Source organism: Acinonyx jubatus, chromosome D2, assembly GCF_027475565.1.
Source record: "Acinonyx jubatus isolate Ajub_Pintada_27869175 chromosome D2, VMU_Ajub_asm_v1.0, whole genome shotgun sequence".
Classification (NCBI taxonomy): Eukaryota; Metazoa; Chordata; class Mammalia; order Carnivora; family Felidae; genus Acinonyx; species Acinonyx jubatus.
Window position 1 is genome coordinate 13,012,605 of NC_069393.1, and position 27,827 is coordinate 13,040,431.

Sequence of the window (27,827 nt, forward strand, 5' to 3'; positions counted from 1 at the left end):
CTGTGGGGAGAAAGTGCAATGTTATGTCAACCGTTTTACTAAGTTGCGCAACTGATCTGTTTCTGGAAGTTTTTATTGGGAGGATGAGGTGAGACGACATGTCTAAAACACCTCGAGTAAATATACCCCGAGGAAGTTCTTCTTGGCAGTTCTGCCTGTATCCGAACTCTACCCACGAGGAGAGTTAGTGTCCTCATGGATGACCTCCCCTTCTTCACATCCCTTTGTCCAGTTCATGTTCCTCTCGTTCCAGAGACTGACAAAAAAGTAGAAAGTGGGAGGTACTGTATGCAGAGGGTCTGTCCAGCAGTTTCTTCCTCTTTGGTGGCACATTCCCAGCTGGGGGTACATCATAACCCAACGTCTCCATAAAGGAGTCCCTTGAAATCTTGGCAACCCCCACCCCAGGAATATTGTGCAAGCCCTTCATCCCGCCTGCCCCCCAAATCCGTGTTGTTCCATCTAGCTGCCTCGGGTTCGGGGGTCAACATTTCAGGCTCAGTTCTGCCCTTTGGGTTAATTCATTTAGATATGTATGTCCAGACCCACTTTTACTCAGTGCCCCAGATGCTCAGCCGCCGGCTCCCCTCCCTTCTATAGCCTGTTTCAGACTTCTGGAACCTTGGCCTGGCAAAACCCTGAAGTCCCCCTTCGACTGGCTGGAATCCTTCAGACACTTTGAGATCAGGTGCCTACAAATGTATGGTCTGCAATTCTGGTGTACTTTGTGTTATCAGCCCTGTGTCTTCTGTATTTATTTATTATGCTCAACCCCCTTGGCTTCATGGCCTGCCTAGATTTCTTTATGGTTTCCCTCTTTCCTCTTGTCCTTCACTTACTGATGACTGTGACCTTATTTCACAAGGGACACGTTTTTGGGAATGGCTTTCAGATTTGTAGGCACGACTTCGTTCCATAAATACTGTGCTCATGTCAGCAGCTACTCTAGGTCACTTTTTCAATCATTTGGTGGATAATTACGGTTGCGTTTCAAACCCATCAATCACTATTATCTGTATTTACCTGCAGTGGCAGAATTTGAACCTAGAATTGTTGCATTGGAAATATAATAAATATTCACTGTTTGCCACTGAAAGGGACAAACTTTTAAAGGACAGTGTGTTACAGGGTGATAGATAGTGGATTCAAGTGACAAAATCACATTGATCTCCCTCCTTCCCTTCCTCCCTACATTGACTTCTTTGACCAAAATTTAAGATAGACACCTTATCAAATTAGAGCACAGAAACCATTGTATTAACAGGTTTTGCTAGGTTTATAAATTCTCCATATTAGATTTCTACCGTAAAATTCGTCTCTAGAAAGCATTTAATGTTTAACATGTCATATTCATTAAGAGGAAACTTTTGCACACTTTCTTTCCCCTTCATATTTGTATACGAAGTCCATCTGAGGCAGGCTTTTAGGAAGGAAAGGAGGGAGAGGGGAAAAAGGGTGTGCTCACAACAGATGTTTGAACACTCTGGAGTAAATGAGTTGAGTTCGGGGTACCTGGGTGGCTCAGTCAGTTTAAGCATCCAGCTCTTGGTTTTGGCTCAGGTCATGATCTCACGGTTCGTGGGTCCGAACTCCCATCTTGGGCTCTGTGCGGAGCATGGAGTCTGCTGGAGATTCCCTCTCTCCCTCTCTCTCTGGCTCTCCCCACTCACTCTCTCTGTCTCTCAAAACAATTTAAGACAATAAAAACAAAACAGAAAGCAAGTGAGCTGAATTCCATTGTCGAATTCAAGAGGTGGTTTTGTATTAGAGGTTATCTCCCTGTGAAAGCCACAAGACATAGTCACGCTTCGCAAATGTAGAGAATGAATTGGATCAGAGCGGAAATCTCCCTGAATGAACCATCACAGAGTTCTTTAAACTATAGAATTCTTGTCAAATGGCCGCAGTTCCCTGCTGATGCTGGGGCAGTGGATTTATCGAGTCTTTGCCCAATGGCTGAAGGTACGAGAAAGAGAGACAGGCACAGAGAGAATCAAAGATGTAGAAAGAGAGACAGAAAGAATATGAATGTGCGCTTAATGAAGGAAGGTCTGAAACATGTTGATTTCAGGCTGCAAGTCAGTTGCCCTGAGTTCTCCTTTAATCTCCAACACGGACTTGGCAGGCGTCTAGCCCCTTTGAGCCTCTGTTTTCTTATCTGCCACATAGGGATAGTAGTAACATCTGTTCTACCTACTTCACAGGTTTGTGGCAATAATAGGATGAAATGTTAGATGGGGAATTGTTTTGAAAGCGTGCAGTGCTCTCTGCAGATAAAGGGTCATATTATCCAACCGTAGCATTCTTAACTTTTACAGAAGTAGAGATAAATGGGAAGAATGTTTGCTTTTGGATTTCATAATTGGGATAATTTATTCACATTGTCAACACAATTTTGTGTCATGGGCTTGTAACTCACACAGTTTAGTAGAGCGAGGCTTAGGAGTCCCATGGGTTTATCTTTAAATCCTGATGCCTACTGGGATGCCTGGGGAGGGGGCTCAGTCGGCTAAGCCTCCAAATCTTGGTTGTGGCTCAGGTCATGATCTGATGGTTCGTGAGTGCAAGCCCCACATCAGGCTCTGTGCTGACAGTGCAGAACATGCTTGGGATTCTCTCTCTGCCCTTTCTCCCCTCATGTGCGCGTGTGTGCACTCTCTCTCTCTCTCTCTCTCTCTCTCTCTCTTGCAAATAAACTTAAAAAAAAATCCTGACTCTTACCTGTCATGTACTAGTTGGGGGACATTGGGCTGGTTATACAGCTGCTCTGAGCCTCAGCTCCACCGTGGCAAATTCAGCAAGTCGTTGTGGAACTGAAGTGACATAAGGCTCCTTGCTAAGGGACATGGATTAACCAGATACATAGTGGTTGTAGCAGCAGCAGCAGTCGTAGTCTACCTACTACTGTGATCTCATGTTGTCACCACTGGTTAATCTTTTCCACTCTGGTTGAGAAGCTTGGAAACCACCGAGCTTTCACAACTAGGAGCGTAATTGTTTGGTTTTTAAATTTATTAAATTTAAAATTTATTTTAAAATTAAATTTATTAAAAAAAGAATTTCTCTCTCTCTCTCTCTCTCTCTCTCTCTCTCTCTCTCTATATATATATATATATATATATATATGTCATCTCCCTTTAAGCCGACTCAGTGTGTCTCATGGATTAAAGCCCAATGCAAGCGAAGCTGTTTGGAGATGCAATTGAACCAAGTTTATCAAAACAGATGACCTGTTCCTTAAGACCCGAGGGTCACTGTTACAAGGCCAACTTTGGCTCTCGTTTTCTGGAAGCAGCACCAGAGGAAGTCATGAATGGCCCAAGACCTAATTTTGAGCCAATAGAAAGTACACATATTTGGCGGGTGGAGGGTTTATAGAGAAACATGTTATTTTCCTGCTGCTGAATTCAAACAAATGTCAAGTAATTGACAGTAGAATGCAGCATATCCCAGAGCTTCACCTGAGAAGCACCTGAACAGCAGGAGGTTTTTCTAAAATGGTTTCTTTGATGATTAACTTCAACATCATGCCCTTGAACTTACCGAAACGGCCGTGGAGAACACACAGTCATAACTTGAGGTACTAGGTTTTCAAGAGCTACACAGAGCATTGTGGCACCCGTAGGCAAGGTCACCCGGGGTGGCGAGGCACCTTGCTGGATATTCCTGGTGTGATCGTGTTGACCTTCTTGGAAACGAGTGAACTCTAAGGGATCGCCATTGCTGGAGGGTTTTGAGAGAGGAACGGTTGTTGGACAGTGTTGAATTGCGATTGGACGTATAAATATATGTCACGTGTTTTCTCCCTAATCGTTGCTCTGTTTTTCAGTTTAGATAGCTAAACTTTAAAAATAGAATTCATTCATAATAGACGAGGCCACATGGTTCTGTCATTCTGTAATGAAACGCGTACGGTCTTCTTGATTCTCACGGAAAGCGCTTTACGGAGCTTCTGTGAAACCCCACAGTTCTACTTCCGTGGTACGAAAGAGGAACTCGGAGGATGAGCGTTTGATCTGGGCCCTTTTGGAGACTGTTCTATTTTAAGTCAGGCTCACCAGTGTGAAGTAGCTGTAAAATGTATCTCTAGAGCACTGAATGACTTGAATAGTTGAGCGGAAGACTTTAACATTGACTTGTTGGAAGTTGGTGAACACGTACAAAGAACAATAATTTCCTTTTCTTTTAATTAGCACAAGTCTGCTCCATCTGTTTTCATTGAAGCGGTGATTTCAAGAGCGACTTCATATTGTTGTCAATTTGAATAAGTACAGAGCATTAGTTAAAAACGAGGAGGCTTGAGTGATTTTCGAGCGCATAGGTCTTGTGGGTGAACCATCTTCTTGCCCCAAGCATTTTTTTTTCCTTAGAGTTATAATATCTCAATTTCATTTAGACTCTCATCTGTGTTAGAACTACAGGATAGTTTTTAGAAGGGAAATGGCAACTGGAAATGATTTGCAATGCAGGTGATTGAGAAAAGATTACTGTCAGTGGTCAGCAAGAACTATGTTGCTCCCATGTATTTTGGCCCAGCTATCCCCGTGTGTGGATTTTAGGTCCAAATGCTGCAAATAGTTTTGATCTCTTCATGACCGTTTCTGCTACAAGAGCGAGATGGCCACAGCAGAGTTGGCTGATGTGAAAATACAGGCTGAAACTTGTTGAAAACCGATTTTCAGTTGTGAGGAAATATCTAAATTGGTCAGTAGCTTTGCGGGATTGAATTCTGTCTTTAAGCAATGTGGGCTGATGGATATTTCTTAGCTCTCAGCCAGCTTAGACCTGCAAAGCTCATGCAGGAAAGCTGTTGGACCAGAGATAGGACCCACTGTTGAGATAGAATTGTAATTTGTTGGGGCGGCAAGAGCGGGAGTCCAAGAGTGTCTCTTGCTTGCAGGTAATTACCCGGATAGTTCACAGCAGATGAATGGAGTTACCTTGTCGAGGTGACTCCTGGGATTGGAAACTCTTAAGGGGCTTTGTAATGACTTTATGTGAGTAAACCGTCCATTTACTTCCGATTAGACTTCTCAGGTGCCCTCTGCAGACTATACTGCAGGTGAGGGCAGTTTTGAAACTGCATTTACTACTTCTTCTGACTTGGGAGCCTACAGCTGACCATCGAGAGCTAAAAGGACAGAGTCCTGTTTGCGCTTCTGTAGTCAAAAAGCTGATTATAGACACTTTACACTTTTAAAACCATTTTGGCTGATTTTCACTCATAGTAATAATTTAATAGCTTTGACTTTTTAAAACATTTTTTTTTTTAACGTTTATTTATTTTTGAGACAGAGAGAGACAGAGCATGAACGGGGGAGGGTCAGAGAGAGAGGGAGACACAGAATCTGAAACAGGCTCCAGGCTCTGAGTGGTCAGCCCAGAGCCCGACGCGGGGCTCGAACTCACAGACCATGAGATCATGGCCTGAGCCGAAGTCGGCTGCTTAACCGACTGAGCCACCCAGGCGCCCCCTTTGACTGTTTTTTAAAGTGCCTGGAAGTCTTTGAAACGGAGGGACCGGGTGATAATTCTCACATTTCTGGGCCCGGCCCTCCTGGCCATATTTGCTATTGCCTGGTGTGTGTTCAGGGCGAAACGAAAGAGATGCTTTGAGTGGAGAGTAAATTCTAGGCCTCTGAAGACAGCCTAAAATTGGACATGAAACCTCTTTCTTTCCCAAAATGCATAAGTGGCCCAAGCGTCAGTGATTCAAAGTCCAAGGAAATGTAGGACTTCAGAGACAGGGATTCCCACGAGTTTTAACTATAAGAATTCCCTATTAACATAGTCATAAGTTACAGTTTTGGCCTCCGTTAATCGATGAAATACATGGCACAAAACCTCCGTGAACTCAGAAACAGCTTAAAGTACATTTGTATTATTTCTGTTTTATGTCTGATCTACCGCCCATCAGTCATCTCTCTTCCATTCCTGCCCTGCGTCCCTGTAGCTTTAGAAAACACTGCAATGTCATCACCATGTTCCAGACCCTAGGAGACCTGCCTCCTGCCTGCCTTTGTAATCTCGTTCTCCTGGCCCTTGGCTTCTTGTTCGCTCTGTCCTTCAGCCACAGAGGTGTCCTTTTGGGCCTCTGGACAGATCGAGCTCATTCCAACCTCTGCGCCTTTGTGTGTGTTTTTCCTTTCAGTTAGAATAGTCATCTGCACAATCTTCCCGTGGTTGGATCCTTTTGTCATAGAGTCCTCGGTTCAGAGAAGCCTTCGTGATGCCCCAGTCTAAACAGCCTTCCCTGCTCTTTGAAATAACACTAGCCCTGTGTAGATACTTCAAGACACAATAACCACGGTGTAGAATAGCCTTTGGTTTAATGTTGAGAAAACTCATGAGGCTCTGTTTATTAATAGTGAATAATGCCGGCTTCTTTGTTAGAGAAGTAGGTGTGTATTTTCCAACACTTCGCTAGAATTGCCCATTTTTACTAAAGCTTGTATAGGAAGATTATTTCTATCAACTATTCACGTCTGTTCAAGAACTTTCTCTGCAGAAGTAGAAGGGGAAGTGGGTTTTCCAAGTCATTTTCTAAACCTGAAAGTGGGGAAGACTCAAGGCTGGAAATCCTGGCATTTAAATGATCTGGGGGTACTAGGTCACCTAATGAAATTTTTAGAGAAGGAAAGGATTATCATGTTGGTTTCAGCACTTATAAATTAAGGCACATTAAATTCTGAGGGTGTTAGAAAAATAATCTATATCCAGCAATTTGCTGGAGCCAACTCTTAACTGGCTCATATAGGAACTGCTTGTTAAATTTTCAGGAATTTTGCAAGCAGGTTGACTTTACATTAGTAGACTTGAAATTGGCTTGAAATTGGCTATGGTGGGAGTATTTATACCATGGAAATTGGCAAATGCTACAAACCAAAGCTTTTTTTTTTTACCCCCCCCCCCCATGGAGAGGGGGTGTTTACCAGCACACCATTTATATATAGCCAATATTTCAGAGGCTGACAGTTTGATGATGACGAATCAATAGGGTGAGCTCAAAATAACCAAGTTCCTTTTATGGTGTTTGTATTTCCAAAGCCACACATTTGGAGCACGGAAGAAAAACAATGTTAATGGATTGTTTATACACAGAAGCAGACAGGAAGGATCAAACATCAAGATCTTTGTGTTTGCTTCTTACAGTCCCCAGGTCAGGCTGCTGAATTCGTGCAGCCTGTTGTTAAAATATGTACTCTGAGCGAGAGCAGATAGCCGCCTTCTGGAACTTGTGATAGCAGCTTTCCCCAGCTCCCAGACTGATCACCAAGCTCGCTGGCATCGCGTGCAGCATCATATTTTAGGTACAGCGAGTGTCTTAGACTGTGTCTCAAGGGAAGAGAAGGAGTCACAGGAGACTGAGGTGGAGGCTGTGATCGATTCTAGTCCATAAGGTTGGAGCAAAGGGAGACGAAGAATTGACCCAGTGGCTCAAGCCCTCGTTGGGAAAGGACTTAAGGGAGACTTGTATGAAGGGGCAGGGCATTCACGATTGCTCCCTGACAAGAACATCTTCGGGTTACGCCACACAGAGGCATGAGATGGATTGTTGGTGACGTTTCAGGGACAGGCGTTTCATTGGATGGTACTTGTGTGAAAGGACAGGTAGGACACAGGTCCCCTATTTCTCAGTGTGTTTTGAAGTGACACAAACACATACGTGACGACCCCCAGTTTTTGTTTCTTCAGAGACTTGAGATCGGACGTCCTGCATTTCAAAAGAAATCTGAGAAGCGACAGCAGCCTGAAGTTCCCCTCCCCCCACTGACTTTGTGGTCAACATTTGGAAAATCTGGGTAATTCTAAGAGATTGCATTAGACCTCAGGGTTTCACCATTTCTGAAGTCTTCACAAAACAGAGTAATAGTCCTACTTAAGAGAAAAGAGAAATGCTTTCTTCACCCATCCTTGGATTGAGATAATTATTTTGGGGAGAATAGGGCTCTCCTTCAAAGCTGGTGGCATTTCTAGGGCTTAGATTTTTAATGGAGCACTATTAATGTTTCCGAAAGGATAAGATGCCATCAGTGGCTCCCCAGGTAGGGATTCTGGGATTGATAGCCTCCAGGAGTTACGATATTAGAAAATAAGGACCTATTGATGACCTCACTCTCTGACCCAAACAAAGAAAATAAAGGCATTTTATGTAAAGAGATTATTTAACTATTTAATTAAATTAATTTCCTGAATATCAACTAGGTCCTGGTGTTGGGAAATGTGATCCTAGAACAGTAGATCTCAGGAGTCACTCTGAAGGTGCTGCTGCCATTCCTGACATCAGAGATGGTGAAGATAATTAAGAAAGGAGAGGTCATGATAGTCACAGATGGGGACAGAGTTTTGCATAAAGTTTTGGCAAGCTGGAATAAATGGCTGAAAAGCCCTGCCTGACTAACGTAAAAGTCTCACTTGAAAATGTTTTAATGTTTATTTATTTTTGAGAGACAGAGAGAGACAGCATGAGCAGGGGAGGGGCAGAGAGAGAGAGAGAGGGAGACACAGAATCCGAAGCAGGCTCCAGGCTCTGAGCGGTCAGCACAGAGCCCAAAGCAGGGCTTGAACCCACAAACCTTGAGATTATGACCTGGGCTGAAGTCAGACGCTTAACCGACTGAGCCACCCAGGGGCCCCAAAAGTCTCACTTTTAGAATAGTCTATTCTGAAGTTCTTAACAACTGGCTGTCTCTATATTAGGTGAAAATCCCTACCATTAGTATTTAAACGCAGCCACATGAACAAGAATCTATTGCAAAGGGTAACATTGAATATGCCAATAAAAGACATAAAAGAATATGCCAAAAAATATGTCATTGTTTCAATGAGAAGTGGATGAAATTAGATTATTTTTGTTTCTCCAAATAGCACAGTGACTTTTTATAAACTGCCTTTAAAGTGATTTTTCAATATGAAAAAGCATGCCCCATTCTAGAAAATTTTATAAAGAGTCAAAAGTAGAAAGAAAAACATAATTCTGTCACCAAAGGCAACCAATGCCAACATTTTGTTTATTTCCTTCTAAAATTGTTTCGGGTCATTGCTGTATATACTCTGTTATGTCCCTTCGCCACTCCCCCCCCCTTTTCTTTTACTGCTGCTGCAATTAATACTATTACCATCTTTTTTTTTTACCTACCATTTACTGAAAAGTAACATTATGGTCTTCACATAAAATTCTTCTGAGTTGGTAATTTTTTTCCAGTTTTATTAAGAAATGATTGACATCACTATGTAAGTTTAAGGTACACAACATGGTGGTTTAATTTATATATATTGTGAAATGATTACCACAATAGGTTTTAGTTAACAGCCCTCATTTCCCATGGATATAATAAAAAGGAATGAAAAAAATTTCCCCCAACAAGTTTCTCTCTGGATCATACAGCAGTGTTCACTGTAGTCATCAAGCTGTCCATTCCATTCCCATACTTAGGTATAATGGCAACTCTGTGCACTTTGACAACCTTCTTCCTTCTTCTCCTGTCCCCCACCTCTGATAACTGCAAATCCGATCTCTTTTCCATGAGTTTGGCGTGCGTGGGTGCGCGCGCATGCGTGGGTGCGCGCGTTTAAATTAGATTCCACACGTAAGTGAGGTCATATAGTACTTTGTTTTTCTATGACTTATGTCACTTGACATAATGCCTTCAAAGTTCATTCCGGTTGTCACAAATGGTCGGACTTCCTCTTTTATGGCTGAATGATGTTCCATAGCGCGCGCGTGCGTGTGTATACGTTCTGCGTATTCTTCATTCATCTGTAGACGCTCCCGTTGTTACCATGTCTAGGCTATTGTAAATAATGCTGCTATGGACATGGGCTGCAGATAATCTTTTAAAGTTAGTGTTTTTGTTTCTTTTGGTTATATTCCCAGAAGTGGAATTACTGGATCATATGGTAGGTCTATTTTTAATCTTGTAAGAAACCTCCATTCTGCTTTCCATAGTGGCTGCACCAATTTCCATTCCCACTGACCGTGCGCGAGGGCTCCCTTTCCTCTACATCCTCGCAGCATCTGTTATCTCTTACCTTTTTGATGGCGGCCATACTGATGGAGGTGAGGTGACACCTCCTGGTTTTCTTCTCTTCTAAATTGCCTTATTCTCTAAATTCTCCTATCTCTAAGTTCTCACATAAAATATTCTCTTAGTCTAACAACAATTCTGTCTTCTGCTTTTTCACCTAAATATAGTGTAGGAATTTCCCCCATACCGTTACCATTCTTCGTGAAAATTTTTAGTTGCTCTGTCACAGTCCCTGGTAAGGGATTCAAGAGAGAGACTCAAATTACCACCATCGTTAAGCTCGGCAACACTTTCCCGGGTGACCACTTTGAATTCCAATGATAGGATTTGTAAAAATATCTTTCCCGCCGACTACCCATTTAATCCATGTCTAAATCATGTCGTGTTTAAAAACATGTTGTGCAGTAAAGTTTTATCTTCCTGGGCACCTCACCCTAAACTGCTTCAAAAAGGAGATTTTCTCTGAAAATATGTTAAGTATGGATGAGGAACTACCATGTTTCTACCGGTTGTTTCAAACGGCTAATTAGGAGTCCAATTCTTACCAGTTTTTTAACCCAAATATTACTCTCGAGCACCTGCACCGTAACTAACATTGTGTTGACACTTGGCATAGAGAGAAAAGTAAAAATGATCCCCATCCACGTGGAGCATAAAGTCTAGTGGAAGAATCGCATACAAATAAGCAAACAAATAATTTTTTACTGTAATTATATATAGTACAATACATCCTAATGTTCTTTTATAATATGTAAAGATAGCGGTAAGAGTGTTTGTGCCATGAAAAATTTTTAAAAAGATTTATTGCCTCTTGTTCACATTTATTTTTAAAAACGTTTTTAAATGTGTATTTATTTTTGAGAGAGAGAAAGAGACAGAGTGTGAGCAGAGGAGGGGCAGAGAGAGGGGGGACACAGAATCGGAAGCAGGCTCCAGGCTCTGAGCTGTGAGCACAGAGCCCGACGCGGGGCTCGAACCCCTGGACCCCGCAAGATCGCGACCTGAGCGCAAGTCGGATGCTTAACCGACTGAGCCTCCCGGGCGCCCCTTGTTCGCATTTATTCTTAAACTAAGTTGCAAACTTCAATTTAAAATGCTCATCTACTGGCTTTCTCCCAATCTTCGTGATTAAAGAACATTCTGAAACAAAATGGAATTTCACACTTTGGTTTGTTTATTGGTTGGTCACATGTGCATTAAATGATAGTGTATTTAAAGGAAATTTTCTCAGCGCCTTTCCTACTGCCACAGAATTACTTTGTTCCTAGGTATTTCAGAATACGATTGGATTCCTAACACGAAAATGCATCGTAGTGTGCCAGAACACTCTATGGCTCTGCTCAACTTCACAGACTATGAAAACGCTTGTCAGATGTGCCAGTAAATCTTCCCTCTCTTTCCCTAGGTCCAAGGATCTCATAAAGGAAGCTATCCTTGACAATGACTTTATGAAGAACTTGGAGCTGTCGCAGATCCAGGAGATTGTGGATTGTATGTACCCAGTGGAATATGGCAAAGACAGCTGCATCATCAAAGAAGGAGACGTGGGGTCACTGGTGTATGTCATGGAAGGTATGGTTCGTAACCCTGAGCCTCTGACATTCAAATATTCCCTTTTCGTCTTAATCAGCCCACACACAGAAGGCCATGGATTCCAGGGGACGGTTCCATGTTTCCCTCTTTTGTTGTTGGGAAACAGTTTGAAAAGAGGCGGGACACGACTTAAATACAGTGGTTGACTAGTTGTACAAAGGGTTTGTGTTGAGAATATTCATCTGAGAGTCGAGGATATTTTTTAGACCTGGGGAAAGGGTGACAGTGTGAAGGAAAGAAACGCTGTTTACTGTGCTGTGTAAGTCTGCACACTGTCAGGTCGTTGAGCAAGCTCACGAAGCTTCCAGAGAAACTTGGGACCGTCGGGAAGTATTCTTGGTCAGATAATCAAAGTGTCAACTCTACTTTTCATTTTCAGGATATGACTGGGTTTCCTGCTATTGTGCTTCTATAAAAAGAGAGTGTTTTCAGCATTTTATATGTGTGTGAAAGAGATAAATCAGACCGGTCAGATGGCCTGTTAGCTGCCTAATTAATAAGAGTGATAGATTGTTCCATAGATGTTGCGCAAATGAAGATAGAAACCGTTTGGAAAAAAAACAATTGAGGGAGGCACCATACAAATTTATTTTATGCCCAGACAGATTTTCGTATTGTTTATTTCTGGCTTGGAGCTTATAATGCCATGTTTTCTTTCGGGGGGGGGGGGCGCGGGGGGGGGGAACAAAAGCCTGAGGTCATGACCAGACCAGCCAAGGAGAAAGTGAGTTCAGAGGTGCCTATAAGATCACAGAGTGGCCATACAGAAATCACAATCAGTTTACAGGTGGTGATTGGTGTTTTAACCAAAGCATTCATGGCAATCTCCTAGAATTGTCAAGTTTATAGGTTGTTAAGAGAAGGGGCGTATTTGGGCATGTGACATCACTTCTCTGAGTTTAACTAATTTATATATTTTTAAAAAAGGCACTACTTGTTTCTGACAGTGGTTCTCAACTGGTGGTGGTTCTGTCCCTCCACAGGACATTTGGCAATGCCTCGGGACAGTTTTGGTTGTCACAATTGCAATGGGGACGGGTCGGGGTTGGGGGGAGAGGCTTCTGGCATCTTGTGGGTAAAACCCAGGAACTCCACTTTGCCAGGCAGACGCCTACAACAAAGAATTATCTGGCCCAAATTGTCCTTAACGCTGATATTGGAATGTCCTGCTTTTTCTGTCTTTACAAGATTGTTATGAAGTTAATATGAAACAGTCTGAGTAAAAAATGTGTAATGTACAGTGTAAAATGTTAAAAAATAGCAGTGAGTGGTATTATTTCCATCAAATACCTGACAGTATATAAGAAATGTTCTTCCTGCATATGTCATTCACCTTTTAATTTTCCTTTGTAATCTTTTTTTGACATATATTAGGCATTCAACTTTTAACTCGTAATTTCTGTCTTTTTTTTTTTTTTTTTTTTCTCTAGAAGTGTTCGGCTTTTGTGTCAGTGTTCTAAAGTTTCCCCCCAGGCCAAAAAGACATAAATGTTCAGCTAGGCTTTCTTCTGGATAAAAGCAAGACCCAGTAAACAAAAACACAAGCAGTATTCACTTGCCAGACAATTGCAGGGGAAGGAGATGAAATTATAGGGCGAGAGCGTATGTGGGTAGTGAGCAAAATGGATGAGAAAGAGGCGAGAAATAGATCAAGGCCGAGCGTAACCTGTAAATACAGAGGGATGTGTTAAGGAGTGCTAACAATTACAAACCAAGTTAAAGCATTTCTTAGATTACAGTATATCAGTGGTTTCATAGTTGATTTTTCAGTTAATTCGTTGTCAGGCACGTTTGTAAGAACATACCTATTGTGGTAAAGCGAGGTATATACCTTACTTCAGCCTTTTGCAAATGCTAATTATTGAAAATCCATTCAAGAAATGGATATTTTGAAAACCTGTGTGTTCACTTCGCCTTTATGTTGAGTATCTCTTACGAAAATAGGTTTCTGCACAACCTTGCAAATTTTTCTAAAAAAAAATATTGTTTATGCATACTATTCTGTTTTCTAAGACTAACTGCAAGCCCACTAGCTATGTTAGAAGAAGCTTAGAAATCACAGTTGATGTTTATTGAGTGCTTAGAGCAATGCCCAACATACGGAGCATGCTTTCACAAACACACTCCATGTATAAAATTTATTTAATCTTCAAAACAATCCTATGAAGTAAAGGGCAATATTTATTATTTTTCTTTATAGATGAAGAGACAGAGGCCCAATGAGGTTAAGTAATTTGCCTGGGTCTCCCAACTAACTCATAGTAGAATTAGGATTGAACCACGGTAATCTGGATTCAGAGCTCCAGCTTTTGACTGTAGGGCTATGTGTTAGGGTTCTCCAGAGAAACAGAGCCAATAGATAGGTAGGTAGGTAGGTAGGTAGGTAGGTAGATATTGATGGATAGATAAATAGATAGATAGATAGATAGATAGATAGATAGCTAGATATCGATGGGTAGATATTTATTTTAAGGAATTGGATCATGTAACTGTGGGTACTGGGAAACCCAAAATCTACACAGTAAGGTGAGCAGGCTGGAGATCTAGGAAAGAGTTGATGCTACAATTCAAATCTGAAGGCCGACTGCTGGCAGAATTCCTTCTTCCGTGGAGGTCAGTCTTTTTTCTGTTGAGGCCTTCAACTGATTGGATGAAGCCCACCAACATTAGGAAGGTCATCTGTGGCTTGCAGTCTACGGATTTATGTGCTAACTTTAACTTCCTTCCCAGAAGGATCTAGGATGATATTGGACCAAGAGTATCCGGTGATCATGACCTAGCTAGTTGACGCATTAAATTCACCCTCCCAGGTCCACTCGTTGTCAACTCTGCCTCTGTGTGCATCTCCTCAGACCATGCTTGAGCTCCAAATAAAGACAGCAACGAGGTCATAGCTCCACCTACGGTGCGGTAAAGATTCTGAGCATAACTGAAAATCCACTGGCACTTTCCCCCCAAAAGAGTACAAAGTCCTTGGGTAATATTTACTCTTCTCCTTGATATGCCCTAATTTAAATACTATGTTGTACAACTCATACTTAAATAGTGAGATGTAGTCAGGCCATCTTATGATACATGATAAGGGGATGTGAAATAGGAAAATGAAAATTTTGTGCACACACACACACACACACACACACACACACGCGTAACCATACACGCAAACATATTTATGACAAAATGAAGAAATACCGATGGCAGCCTTTCCTAGGTAAAGGTAAAGATACTCATCTTTCCTCCATTGCTACAAGCTAATTTTAATAAATTTTATTTATCTTCCTTTTACTTCTGGATTGACTAAATAGCAAGCTATCTTAATTATCATTTTTAAAACAGGGTTTTAAATAGTATATAAATATTCAGAGTCACAGATTCTGCAGTGATTCTCTTGCTATACTTTAGTTTAAACTCAGTAAAATGACGATAATCTTATAAAATGAGGCCGATCTGTCCCCAAGCTGTGATTCTAACCAGTTCCATGTAACTTTGGCTGATCTCGTGCTAATATCCTTGTGTCAAAATAATTTCAAATTAAAAAAAGAAAACATCATTTGAATTTTTTTAAGTTTTAATTGAAGAAATGTTTCATTGTTTAATTAGTTTTTTTATCAGCGTATTTAATCTTCTCAAAATTTAGATAGCAATGTTCTTGATAGAGATGGATTTTTTTCATCTGCAAACATTAATATTTATAAAGAGTATGCCATGGCAACAATGGGTGAGTGGGCTATGCAAGATCATTCACAAACTTGCTTATTATCCAGACATTCAGAAAAACACCCAGGGAGTTTACATGGAATATCAGTCCAATTTTCTCTGTCTCTCTTTACTTAAATGAAGTTTCTTTGTGTAATGCGGTTTAACATGTGCCTTAAGTGATTTTTATTTTAGCTGGGCAGGGTCCCAAGTATGATTGCACACCTAAATGCCAGAATTTCTCATCGTTTTAGCAAAAGAGAATAGTCATACGGTAAGACTTCACTAATTAGGATGACTGGGGAAAAATCATCTGGGGGTAGTGTAAATATATTATCATGTATTTTCAAGCAAAAGGAGTCGTGTGACTTTCAGATACTTAAAATTGCTGGCTTAGAGAAGTTTCAGTTTCAAGTTTTGATCAGAATTGTTTGGAGTTCGTTTCTGAAGACAGCAGTTTAAGTAGGTTACATTGCTAAGGCTCTCTTTACATTTTAATTACGTTTTCAACTGTGTAAATGAGTCTTATCAAGTACTTGAATACAGTTTATTTTCTTAGACATTGGCCTTAATTATGATGTGAAATTTGAAACTGTCCTTCCGTTCTTGCCTTGCCTTTTCTTATCATAAAGATACATTTTAGCCTTCTATCATCCAACACAAAACATAGTCTGGTTTAGTGACTTGTGATGGTGATGTGATTAAAACATCTTTTCTGTGAACCTAATCGAATATTTTCACATTGAAAAGTGTTGAATTTGTATCCATCAAAGTGGCTGATTTGCTTAGCGATACTGGTTTTGCATGTTTTCTGTGATATTTCATTGTGGGAGCAGGTAGATTATATTTTGTTTTCTAAAAGGCAGCAAGCTATGTATTTAGTGTTCTTTGAGCCTTGGCTATTTTAAGTTAAACTTTTTAATGAAATTATCCATTCTTTTATGAGGTTATGAGGTTTAAGTTAAACTTTTTAATGAAATTATCCATTCTTTTATGAGGCTATGAAATTATCCATTCTTTAATGATGATAGCTTTTTATCAACTACGTATAAACACCAGGTACTGTTCAATCATTTTATAGGTATTAAATTTTAATCTTCATAGTACCCCTTAGGAAGTAGGTATTATATTATCTGCATGTTAATAGCTAAAAGACCTGATGATAGGCCAGCTGAATGAATTGGCCAGGATCTTACAATCAGTCTTTTGAGGTGCAAACCTGGGCCATCTGCTCTGGCGTCGCCCATGCATGATGACTGGGCAATGTTAACTTTCCAAGTACGGATTAGGAGTACTCGTGTGACATATTTATTATGTATTATGTGTTATGTATTATGTATTATGTATTATTATCCCAGTTTGAAAAGCCCATAGAAGATGCACAGCATTAAACCATAGGGTAAAAAAAAAAATATATATATGGTTTGATTATTTTCAAGGAAAGACTAGAACTTGAATGACAATAGTTCCAGAAGAGAATAACCCAGATGTTTTCTATGAATATCTCTTAGGCCTCTCTGCCCCCTTTGAACATTGAACTGCTTATTGACCCTCTCCATTGATCTTCGACCATTCAGCCCTCTCCTCTTACTGTTTCCTCTTCCTTATTGAAAGAGCAGCTGTGACTTGGCTGAATCTTGGCCCACCTCTGTGTCCTTACTTGTTTGTGACTCAACTCCGCCGTGCACCTTGAAGGACCTATTTTTTCTGCATGTAATGAAAAGCATTGATCTTTTTTTTCACACAGGCTTTTTAAAGAAGCTCTTTGCACACTTTTAATATGACCTTTGTACACGGATGCTAAGTGATATTTGACTGTTGACATCAACACTCAGGAGCTAGCTTCCCCTTTCCGTTCTCACTGTACCAAGATTGCCCTTTTTCCTTCTGAAGACCAAGTCATGGGGTCACCTGTTTTCTCCGTGGGTTGGTAACCAGGTCTGCGTGTTCGGCTGATGTCTAACACTGCTGATGCTTCAGTGTGGACACGAACCATCCTGCCGGCCACCCTTCAAAGTTACCTCACATAACTTGATGATACTTCAAGCGCTGTTCCCCTTTCCCACTGAAACATTCTTGCTGTCTTTATATAATTAAATGATGTATGAAAGCTGACATTCAAAGAGGGATTTTTTAGAAAATTGAACATTAATGATGAGCCTCACCGTGCCATTGGCATTCAAAACACTACCTGAGAGTATGAGGGAACTGAATGCATTTTCATATGAATGAGCTCTCCCAGTAACTTTAACATGAGAAACAGACAGTTTTGTTCTCCAAAATCAGGGGTTGCCTTTTGGCCTTAGGAGTTTTTCTCGTTCCTCTGAAAGCTATCTTTAAAATAGTTGAAATACCCATGCACTTAAAGTTTTCTACTGTTCTTTCATTGGACCGTGGTTATAATGTTAATGTTAAAGAGCAAACCTATGCCCTGCTTATAGAAAGAACAAAGCAGACGTCTATTTATAAGAAGTTCTCGTAAGCCAAGAGAATCTGGAAGTATTAAATGCAAAATAGTAAACTCTATTTCATTTATGGAGTCAACGGTGAAGACAAGGGACCGAGATATTTAGATGGCATGGGGTATCATGTTTATTTTGGAGTGCCAAGCTTCAAAAAAGCCTTTGATAGACTTGACCAGGTCCAGGTCAATATATATATACACACACACACACGCACATGTGTGCGTGTGTGTGTGTATATATACATATATATATGTATATATATATATATGTGTGTGTGTGTATATATATATACATATATATATAGTGTGTATATGCGTGTGTGTATACACATACAATTTTTATATATATATTTTATATATTTTACATATATAAAATATATATAAATAAAAATATATATAAATAAAAATATATATAAATAAAAATATTTTTTTATATTTATATATATTTTATATATACATAAATTGTGTGTGTGTATACACACATGCATATACGTTTAGACATTGTTTCACGTATAGATGGGGAGTCTAGGAAGAGAGGATAATGTTTTAGATACTGAAAATGCTGTCTCTTGAAAAGGGAATTAGTCTTCAAGAATCTTGAAGAGCAAAGAAATGCCAGTTCCAGGGAAGACTTTGGAATCAATATGCTGCTGATAACATGCTCCGGGAGTGAAAGGAGCAGGTTGATGGGGTGGCAAGAACAGCATCTCGGGAGGCATTCCAGCCGTGACTCCAAGGCACCTGCTTGGAGGAAGTTCGTGGGGGTGGAGGAGGGATTCCCTGCGGCTGAATCATAAGGCATCTCTGTCCCTTCCCTAAACTCCCACATTCTCAGTCTGTGGGTTTGTGAATGAGAGTCCTAGTAGCTAGTCTTTGAGCACCTGGCCCTCTGAAGGCTTCCTCTCACACTTGCCTCTACACGCAATGTGGTGGTTACTTTGAAGTGTTTTTGTACCCTATGATTGAAATCTAATAATACCACATGAGTTTTTCTGTTACTTCATTTTTTTTGCTTCCATTCAATGTTGCGCTGTATAACCCAATTTGTCCTTTCTGCTAAGGATTATATTCTGATTATTTCCAGTTATTTTGCTCTAGGTTACTAATGCGGCTGAGCATCTATTCATATGTTCCTGAGCTGTCTGTGGTTCTTTTGTGAAGTGTCTGTTGTGGTTTTCTGCCAGTTTCTCCCTTTGGATTGGTTGACTTTACCTAGTTTCAGATTTTCATCACTGTTGATTACATGCATTGCAAAGTATCTTTCTCAGTCTATAGCTTTAATTTTTACCGGTTTGTGAAATCTGCTGATGAACAGAAGTTACTAAATTTACTGTAGTCAAATATATCAATCTTCTTGGTTTGTGCTTTTTGTATCTTTGTAAGAAATCCTGGAGGGTGGTATTTTTGTCCATGAAGGCATGTACTTAAGTTGGTGTAAGAGGAATTATCTGTCAAGGAATAGATCCACATTTATAATCTAAATGAGAGTTGTCCTTTTGAAAGCAGGAAGCTGGGAATATATTTATTTTTGCTTCTGTGTTCTTTTTCCACAATGTATTTGAAGAATTCTTTATAAATTGTCCTTAGAGGACAGTACATATTTTTGTATATGCTTATTTTTTTTCTTTTTTGTCTTTTTTCTGTGAGGGTATGTTTTATATTTGGAAATAATTCCAAGTCATTTAGTGACAGATTTGACGAACAGGGGTAGGTGATGAAGCGGAGTGATACTTTTTCCCTTTGTTGCTAATATATATGCACCATCATAAAGTAATGACATTTGTTGTACAAGTCAGGAAAAATTAACAAGATGCTTTAAGGACATAATTTATTGAAAATTTATTCTGAAGGATGATGTTCTTTTTTTTTTTTTGTTTATTTTTGAAGGAGAGAGAGAGAGAGACAGAGCACAAGCAGGGGGAGGGGCAGAGAGAGAGGGAGACACAGAATCCGAAGCCGGCTCCAGGCTCCGAGCTGTCAGCACAGAGCCCTATGCGGGGCTCATACTCATAAACCGTGAGATCGAGACCTGAGCTGAACTCAGATGCTTAACCAACTGAGCCACCCAGGCACCCCTGAAGGATAATGTTCGTTAATACTCATTAGGCTACCTACATCTTTGTGTGATTTTGTAAAAATAGCCTTATCACATTGTGGTTCTACTAATGTCCTCTGTTTTCTTTCCAAACTGTTAATGGTGGAATTGAATTTATTACATTAAGGAGGGAAATAGTGTGGCTCCTTACCTTTGAGGACTCCTGAAAGCTAAAATCTTTGAAAATCGCTGTGGTTGGTTTTTTGTGTTTTTTTTTTTGTTGTTGTTGGTTTGTTTTGTTTTGTTTTGTTTTGTTTGAGACCAAAAAAGTTGGAAAGCCATTATTAAAAAAAGAAAAAAAAAAAGATACTGAAATTGATAAAGGAGATCATAGGTTATGTTAAAAAGGTATAAGTATTTTTTTCTTACAATTAGTTCATAACAGTTACAGGTTTTATTTCTGTGCTGGTTCATTTTGCTACAATATCCATCCCTCCATTCTGCAGTTTTGAGAGAATGGCAAATTTTAAAGTTAAAAAATGTATTTTCAGTGAACATTAAAAATGAAAACAGCGTAGCTGAAAAAAATGGTAAGAAAATAGATATTAGTAACTTTTTGGCAGTAGTGTGATAAGGCATGGATTTTCTGCTAATGAGGGAAAACTTACTTCGGCCATCACTATGTGAAACTGTTGGCTGGCTTGCATGCTGAACGTTAAACAGGCTTCTGACATTGTTGTGGGTTCAATTCAAAATCACATAGATGTATTTCTGCAGAGACTTTTAACAAGATTTTGAATGATTTTTGTGGGGGGCTGGATAGACTAATGCTGTTAATATCCATTCCTCTAATGAAAAATCCCTGAATGGTTAGCATTTGTGTTGGCATGTGCTCAAAGGGCTGGGCAGATAGGAGCTACTTCCCAGCACAAAGAAGCTGCCTGGTGTGACTGCCATGGCAACAGCCCCCCACCCCCACCCCAGGACAAAGGACCAATTGGAATTGGTCTCTGAAGTCCTTATTGGAATTCTCCCATGACTCCGCATTTGAGAAATGCAGCCTGTGATAGCACATACGTTATCTGAAATTAACTACTGCAGCTTTGGAAGGTTGAAGTCTGAGTCTGATCTTTATATCTAGGCCCTTCTGCAAACTCCTTTCTGATGAAAATGAAAATGTTTTTGTGCTAAAGCTTCTTCTTCTTTTTTTTTTTTTAACTTTTACTCAGTTTTGAGACAGAGAGAGAGAGAGACAGAGCACAAACGGGGGAGGGGCAGAGAGAGAGGGAGACACAGAATCTGAAGCAGGTTCCAGGCTCTGAGCTGTCAGCTCAGAGCCCGATGCTGGGCTTGAACTCAGGAATGGTGAGATCGTGACCTGAGCCAAAGTCCATCGCTTAAGGGACTGAGCCACCCAGGCGCCCCGAAAGCTTCTTAGGTAGTGCACGGAGACATAAAAGTATGATAGATGATTTAAGATGGTATTAACATTAATTCCTGAAAATTCACATTTTATGCATATTTAAAATATCAAGAAATTATTATTGACTCTATTTATGTTACTGATTTATATAATGTCATTTTTTCTGCATTATTTGCCCATCTTCACCAAAGCTGGTTGTTTTTGTGTATAATGAAGCCACCGTTTAGTTATTCAAAGGAATATATGGAAGCAAATGATTTTAAAACAAGACAGAATATTTACTATTTACTCTGTGCAATTTTATGTAACTAAACAAGAACACTTAGGTCACTTTGTATACTTTTCATTATCAAAGCCGATTAAATTACTCTGTTCATTTATCAATAGCAAAGCTGTACTAGAAAAATCATCTGGTGAAGGTGGCCAAAGTATTATGAAAGGTGGTTTCCCATGTCACCAATACCAATGCGCAATGGTGTATTTACAGAGGAAAGCTAAAACTTTTCACGAAATCATAATTAACAGTCAATGTGCTTAAAATTTTCCTTCAGGAACTGATCATGCTTCTTTAAAATATCACTTATTTCCCACTGGCAAAAAGTGGGAGTATTTTTTTCCATTAGAGTTTAATAGCCCATTATAATAACTTTTAACTGAAAGCCATTTACATACTCATCAATTTTTTTTAATTTATGTGATTAGAAGATTATAATTCAGTATCATATTTTATATTTAACTTGTTTTTACAGAGCATCATTTTATATTATTCTTTTATTGTGTTTTGTACTGTTTTAGAATATTTAATACCTTCAGCAGTATTCTTACTATATATTTATGGTGTCCCCAATGTTCTAAATTAAAGTCATTTTTGAAAAGATTTGTATAATTTGCTCCAATATTTCCAGTGCAAAGATTTTTATTGACTCAGCCTGTTGTGCCCATGCGTGTATATGAATTTACATGAAACGATTGCTTCCCAGAGTTCACATTATATTTTAGGAGATGATGGGGTTGTTACTATAATCTGTAGGATTCTGTCAGTGGTTAGATTCAAATTTATAAGGAAAATAGAGTAACAACAATAATCATAAGTATTGATGATAAGGCTCCCAAGTGATTTAAAACTCAGTCCGCAAAGAAAAATACTTAATTTATAGGTTTTTTAGAACAATTTTCATGCCATTTTCTTAAAATTAAGATAACTTCTATGGAAAGTCTTGACATTTCTTTTCATTAATCCTGTGAATTTAGGTTTTTATTTCTCACATCAGTTCTAGAGGTCAAAGTCACATGAAATAATAGGAAGAGTGTTCCAGCAGATTTTTCTTCGTGTTCAGAATTAGGTTCCATATATACATAGCAGGCATCGCTCAACTACCATTCTCTTCTTCCCTCCATATGGCGAGTTTCTACAAAAGTAGGAAGGGTGTTGGAGTCATAAAGCAGAGTGTGGATTTGACTGAGTGTCGTCCATGAGTACATGAAATTCCTGGTAAATCCCTCGACGGTTGAGCACCGCAAAGAAAGTATTTCATGAAATTCTTTTGGCAATACAGTTTCTTTATTATGACTCACCTATTGATTCATCTGAGTATTTATTTGTGCCTGCTGTTCAGTTCCTACAAGTGCTTTCCCAGTGCTGACCGTGTCTCAGGGGACACTGAGGTAGGATAGTGAACAAGACACACACAGTCCGTGTCTTCCAGACCCTGCATCCTGGCGATGGTGGTAAGGGAAAAGGGCAAAGAACATTCACGAAAGTAAGCACGATACTTCTGGATAATTACCGGGGCTCTGAGTAAATTGATAAAACAGGGTGATAGAAGAGAGACTCATAGGTGGGTCTGGCAATGATCAGGTGGGTCAGGGAGGACTTTCCTGAGAGGGTATGATTTGAGCTGAGACCTGAATGCCAAGGAGGAGCCAGACACGCAAAAGTGTGGATAGAGGTTCCAGATGAGGGCACCTGTAAGTAGAAAAGTGATGAGGTGGGGAAGGCTTGGCGTGGTAAAGAAAAAGAAGCCAGTGTCAGGATTTGAGGTTGGCAAGGTCACTTGCAGGATGCTGGAGGCGGTTCAGTTTTATTCCAAGACATTTAGAGAGCACTGGAGTTTAGGCTGAGATGGGGCATGAGAAGACTCAGGTTTTATGAGTAGAAAAACGGATACCGCTAATAATTGAGGGTGGCGAACACGTACTGTGGAGTGGTGGGGTCCACAGGGGGTCCTGTTGGGAGGTTGTGGACGGCAGTAATCCAAGCAAAGTGGAATGCTGGCTTGGGCTGGGATGATGGCACGGGGCGTGAGGGACGGCTGGTGAATTTGGGCAGCTCAGAGATGTTAGATGAGGGTGAAAGATAAATTGGGGGACGCTTAGGCTGTTGACTGAAGAGGTTGGGTGAGTGGCGGTGCTGTGTTCTGAGATGGGAAGAAGGGTGAGGAGTTCATGGTGAAGAAGTGCCATCAGGAGCCCCTTCCTGGCAGTGGGAAGTTCAGGTTCCCATGGAGAGACCACATGGGTGACACCTGTGTGACAGCCCAGGTGAGAGGTCTGAATGTGGACGTGAAGGTCTCCTGTTAATAAAACAGGGCAGAGAGAGAAGACCGGCGGAAGTTCTCTTGTGGTTAGAGTGTTCGTTGTACCTGCCACAGATTAAATGGGTGAATTTTGTAATTTTACAGATGTCATAGATAGGGGTATTCATAAATGCTTTAACATTCTTTAATGTAAAATCTTTGCAGCCAACTAAAAATTCCTTCCAGTATAATCCCGCTAATTTTTTTTGAAGGAGCAGTTCTTGAAGTCTGGTCTGGGGAAACTTGTAGGGGCTCTTTGAGGTCAAAGCTTGAGGTCTTGTAACGGGAACACGTTATTTGTCGGTCATGTGTGTACAGTAGAATTTTCTAGAAGGTAGGATGCCAAAGCAGAGGATGCGGCCCTCTTCATCAATTGGATTCCCAAAAAGTGTCAAACAATGGCATGCTTGTTAGTAACATTCTCGTTTTTAAAATATAGTTAATTTTATAAATATGCATTTTGTACATGTGTTAAGTTTTTTATTTTCAAGTGAATACATGTGTCAAAAAATTTCCTGTGTTAAGGTCTAATGGAATAAACATCAATAGATATAACCCAAAGAAGCAAAATCTTTTTGAACTTTTCAGTGAGTTTTGTTAGTATCAAGAGGTTGTGAAACTAACTTTGAGAACCACCACCTAAAGCCGTGTGACCTGAAGACAAATATGACCAACTAGATGCTTGTTCCAGAAAACACACTGGGTTAGTTTAAGGTTTAAAATACCAGATATTGACTCCCCCACCCCTGAATAGCGCACACGAAGGATCATGTTACAAAACAAATGTCTTTCATTTTTATTTATTTTGGTTTATTGTAGTACAGTTGACATAAGTTTTGTTTATTGTCGTATAGTGTTCGTTTTAGGTGTATGACATAAGGATTTGATATTCATGCTATTGTGAAATGATGACCACAGTAAGTCTAGTAGCATCCATCACCGCACATGGTTACATTTTGTTTCTTGTGATGAGAACTTTTAAGATTTATTGTCTTAGCAACTTTCAATTATGCCATCCAGTGTTATTAACTGTAGTCCCCACGCTGTATGTTATATCTGCGGGACTTGTTTCTTTTATAACTGGAAGTTTGTAACAAAAGCCTTTTAAGTAGAGTCCTGGTAAGTTAGAAACAAAAGTTTCTTTTAAGGCGGACATTTAAATCTAGAGTAAATAGCCAATACTGATTAACAGTGGGCAAGTCAGTTGCGTTGAAGTGCTTATTATTCTGTTAATTACATTGCATTTCACAGTTTGAAAGGTATCCTTGATGCATTTTGTGGGTTCTGTTTGGACACTTTTTAATGTTCAAGATTTGGGAATTTAATTGGGTTCCCCAGTGATTATCCTGAATTAGTGTAGTAGGGTGCTGATTTTTTTTTTTTTTGTAATTTTAATTACAGCTCTAAGGAATAAAGGAATCAAATATCCTTTGAATCCAATCAGCATTTTCAGAGAAGAAAGTAGTTTTATATTGTGCTTATTTCTTACTTAAAAGAATTCTAGAAAATGTAGCATTTTATATTTGGAAGGTTCAGAGCAGTAATGCATCTAATATCATGGATGGTTTCAAATGAAAAAAGAGAATATGTCATTTTACACATGGTCGCAGAGTGGTCCCCTCAATGCATGTGGAAACCGAAATTGGCAGCTGTCTTTTGGATGTCTCTTTATAAATTCTTACCGCTAAGTAAATGTTTGGGACATGTCCATGTAATTCTCTTGTGATGTGTTTTGCAAAGAGCGTTTTCGTTTGCAGGTGCATATGCTTGTGTTTGGTATCTTACCACCATCCTCCTAAGTATTGTCTCGGGAGAAGTTTAGAAAACAAGCAAACAACTTGCTGCTTTCATTGATTTTTCTTGGGAAGTCAAGTTTCTGGTTTCTTCTCCCAAAGGCAGATCTTAGCACATCAGTAACGTTAGAGGATAAAAGGCTTACTCCAATTGAGCACACATACGACATTATTTGGAATGGGAACTTAATTTTAGAATTTGTTTTTTTATGCAAGTTCTAGGTTAGTATTTTCTACAACAGTGCATTCTGTTTCGTGTTCTCACAAAGCGTGGAGAGTTTGTTTGTTTTTTACTTAAATAGACTGCTGAGTTAGGTTTCTGCCTTTTGTCTTTGTGTGCTTTATATTATAAGCTTTGGCCATTTAGTTTAGTTGTCTTGTGGAGGCATGGCCGTTGGACTGAGCCATTAATCTTGGGAGTTTCCTCCAGGTCCATCTGGTAAGTGGCTCTGTGACCAGCTTCAAGTGCTTAGAGTAACCCTCTCTGCACCTGACTGCATTTCCCAACTTCCTGGGCGACACCTCATTTCTCCTGCAACCCTGGCCCACACTGGAGCCTTGGGGATTACTCCAGGCCCCATGTCTGCTTACCCTCAGGTCCTTATTGCTGTCAGTTACCGCTTTGTTTCAGGTCTTCGGAACTTCTTGCCTGAATTTTCCCACCAATTCCTACAGATCTTGCTCTTCCTGGACTTCTTCCGCTTTGATACATTCTCTGCACTACCATGAACAAAACCTTCCTAAAAGACCAATGAGTTCATGCCATCTCCTTGCTTGCCATTTTCCAGGGCTTTTCCATGATAAATTCCAAACTCCTTAGGATAGCAGACTCTGCAGTGAAATAAAGAGAGCTGGGTTCTGGAACTTGGCAGATCGGGACTTGAATCTTGGTTTTGCCACGGAACTAGCTAAGTAAGCCTAGGGGAATTCTAAAACTTATAAATCATCCTTTTCTCATTTGTCAAATAATAAATATGTCAAGCATCAAGTCCTGTGTCTCGGGGTAGCCGTCACTCACTGATCTGCCCCTGCTTCCCAACTAGATTCTGTACTCACCACTCCGTGGCTTTGGTTCAACTTCCTCGAACGTTCTCTTGTTTTCCTCTGCTCGGGATACACACACTAAGACATCACCACTCTTTAGAGTCACTGTACGAGGTGGTTCTGCTAAGAAGCCGTCTCTGACCCTTCCCTACTAGGCTGGGTTCTCTTCTATGAAGTTGCCGGAATATCCTTTATGTCCCTCTCTATAAGCCCTCTGGTCACACTGTGTTTCATTCATTCATGTAATTTATTAAGAAATGCTTATTTTGCACTCCTGTATCCTTTGGAAGGGGAAAAAAATAGTTACAAACAGAGAGGGAGGGAGGCAAACCACAAGAGCCTCTTAAATACAGAGAACTTGATGGGGGTGTGTGGGGGGGATGGGCATTGAGGAGGACACTTGTTGGGATGAGCACTGGATGTTGTGTGTAAGTGATGAACCATGGGAATCTATCCCAAAAACCAAGAGCACACTTCACACACACTGTGTTACCAATTTGACAATAAATTATATTAGAAAAAAATGTACTTTGCATATGCTATGTGCCAGGCATTGTTCGATTATTCTGAGTGTTTGGGTTATAGTAGAGACCAAAGGATACAAAATGTCTGTTCACGTTGTGTTTATTGCCTCATTGAGAAGATATGAAACAAACATTTATAATGTGTGTGTGTGTGTGTGAGAGTGTGTGTGTGTGTGTAATAGGTTGGTGATAAGTGCTATGAAAGCCAAAGCGTGGTAAGGAGGTAGAGAATGACCTTCAGGACGGGGACGGAATTGTGATGTTATACACAGTAGTAGAGGAAGTCCTCTTTGAGCTGAATGTTGAGCAGAAGCAGAGAAATGAGCAGATGACAGTGTTCCACGCTAATATCCAGAGGAAGACCATTTCGGCCAAGGGAATACAAATGTGCAAAGACCTAAGATGGGTTGTGGTTGACGTGTTCAAGGAACGGTAATGGAAACCAGTGTGGCTGGAGTGGAGTGATTGATTATGGGGTGGGGTGGGGACTCAGGTAAGGAATTCGTTGATATCACAGAGCTCCAAATGGGCTTGGAGTCCATGTTAAGGACTTTTATTATTATCATCTTGTAATCAAGATGGGAATACCCAGGAGAATTTGAGCTGAAGTGCTCAATGTATGGCTCTCTAATGTATGGCTTCCTTGCGGGC

General features: G+C 40.1%; 1 protein-coding gene across 4 annotated transcripts in view; it reads left to right on the plus strand.

The window, feature by feature from the left end:
- Nucleotides 1-27,827, plus strand: part of PRKG1 (protein kinase cGMP-dependent 1) — a 1,240,511-nt gene that overhangs the window by 157,287 nt on the left and 1,055,397 nt on the right. For 2 of the 4 annotated variants that reach the window (XM_027049866.2, XM_027049865.2), the window contains exon 2: nucleotides 11,434-11,600. In XM_027049866.2, the coding sequence (XP_026905667.1) occupies nucleotides 11,434-11,600 (167 nt within the window). Of the gene's footprint in view, nucleotides 1-9,662; nucleotides 9,901-11,433; nucleotides 11,601-27,827 lie in introns of those variants that run through there. The other 2 variants (XM_027049867.2, XM_027049868.2) reach the window with 2 other exon arrangements.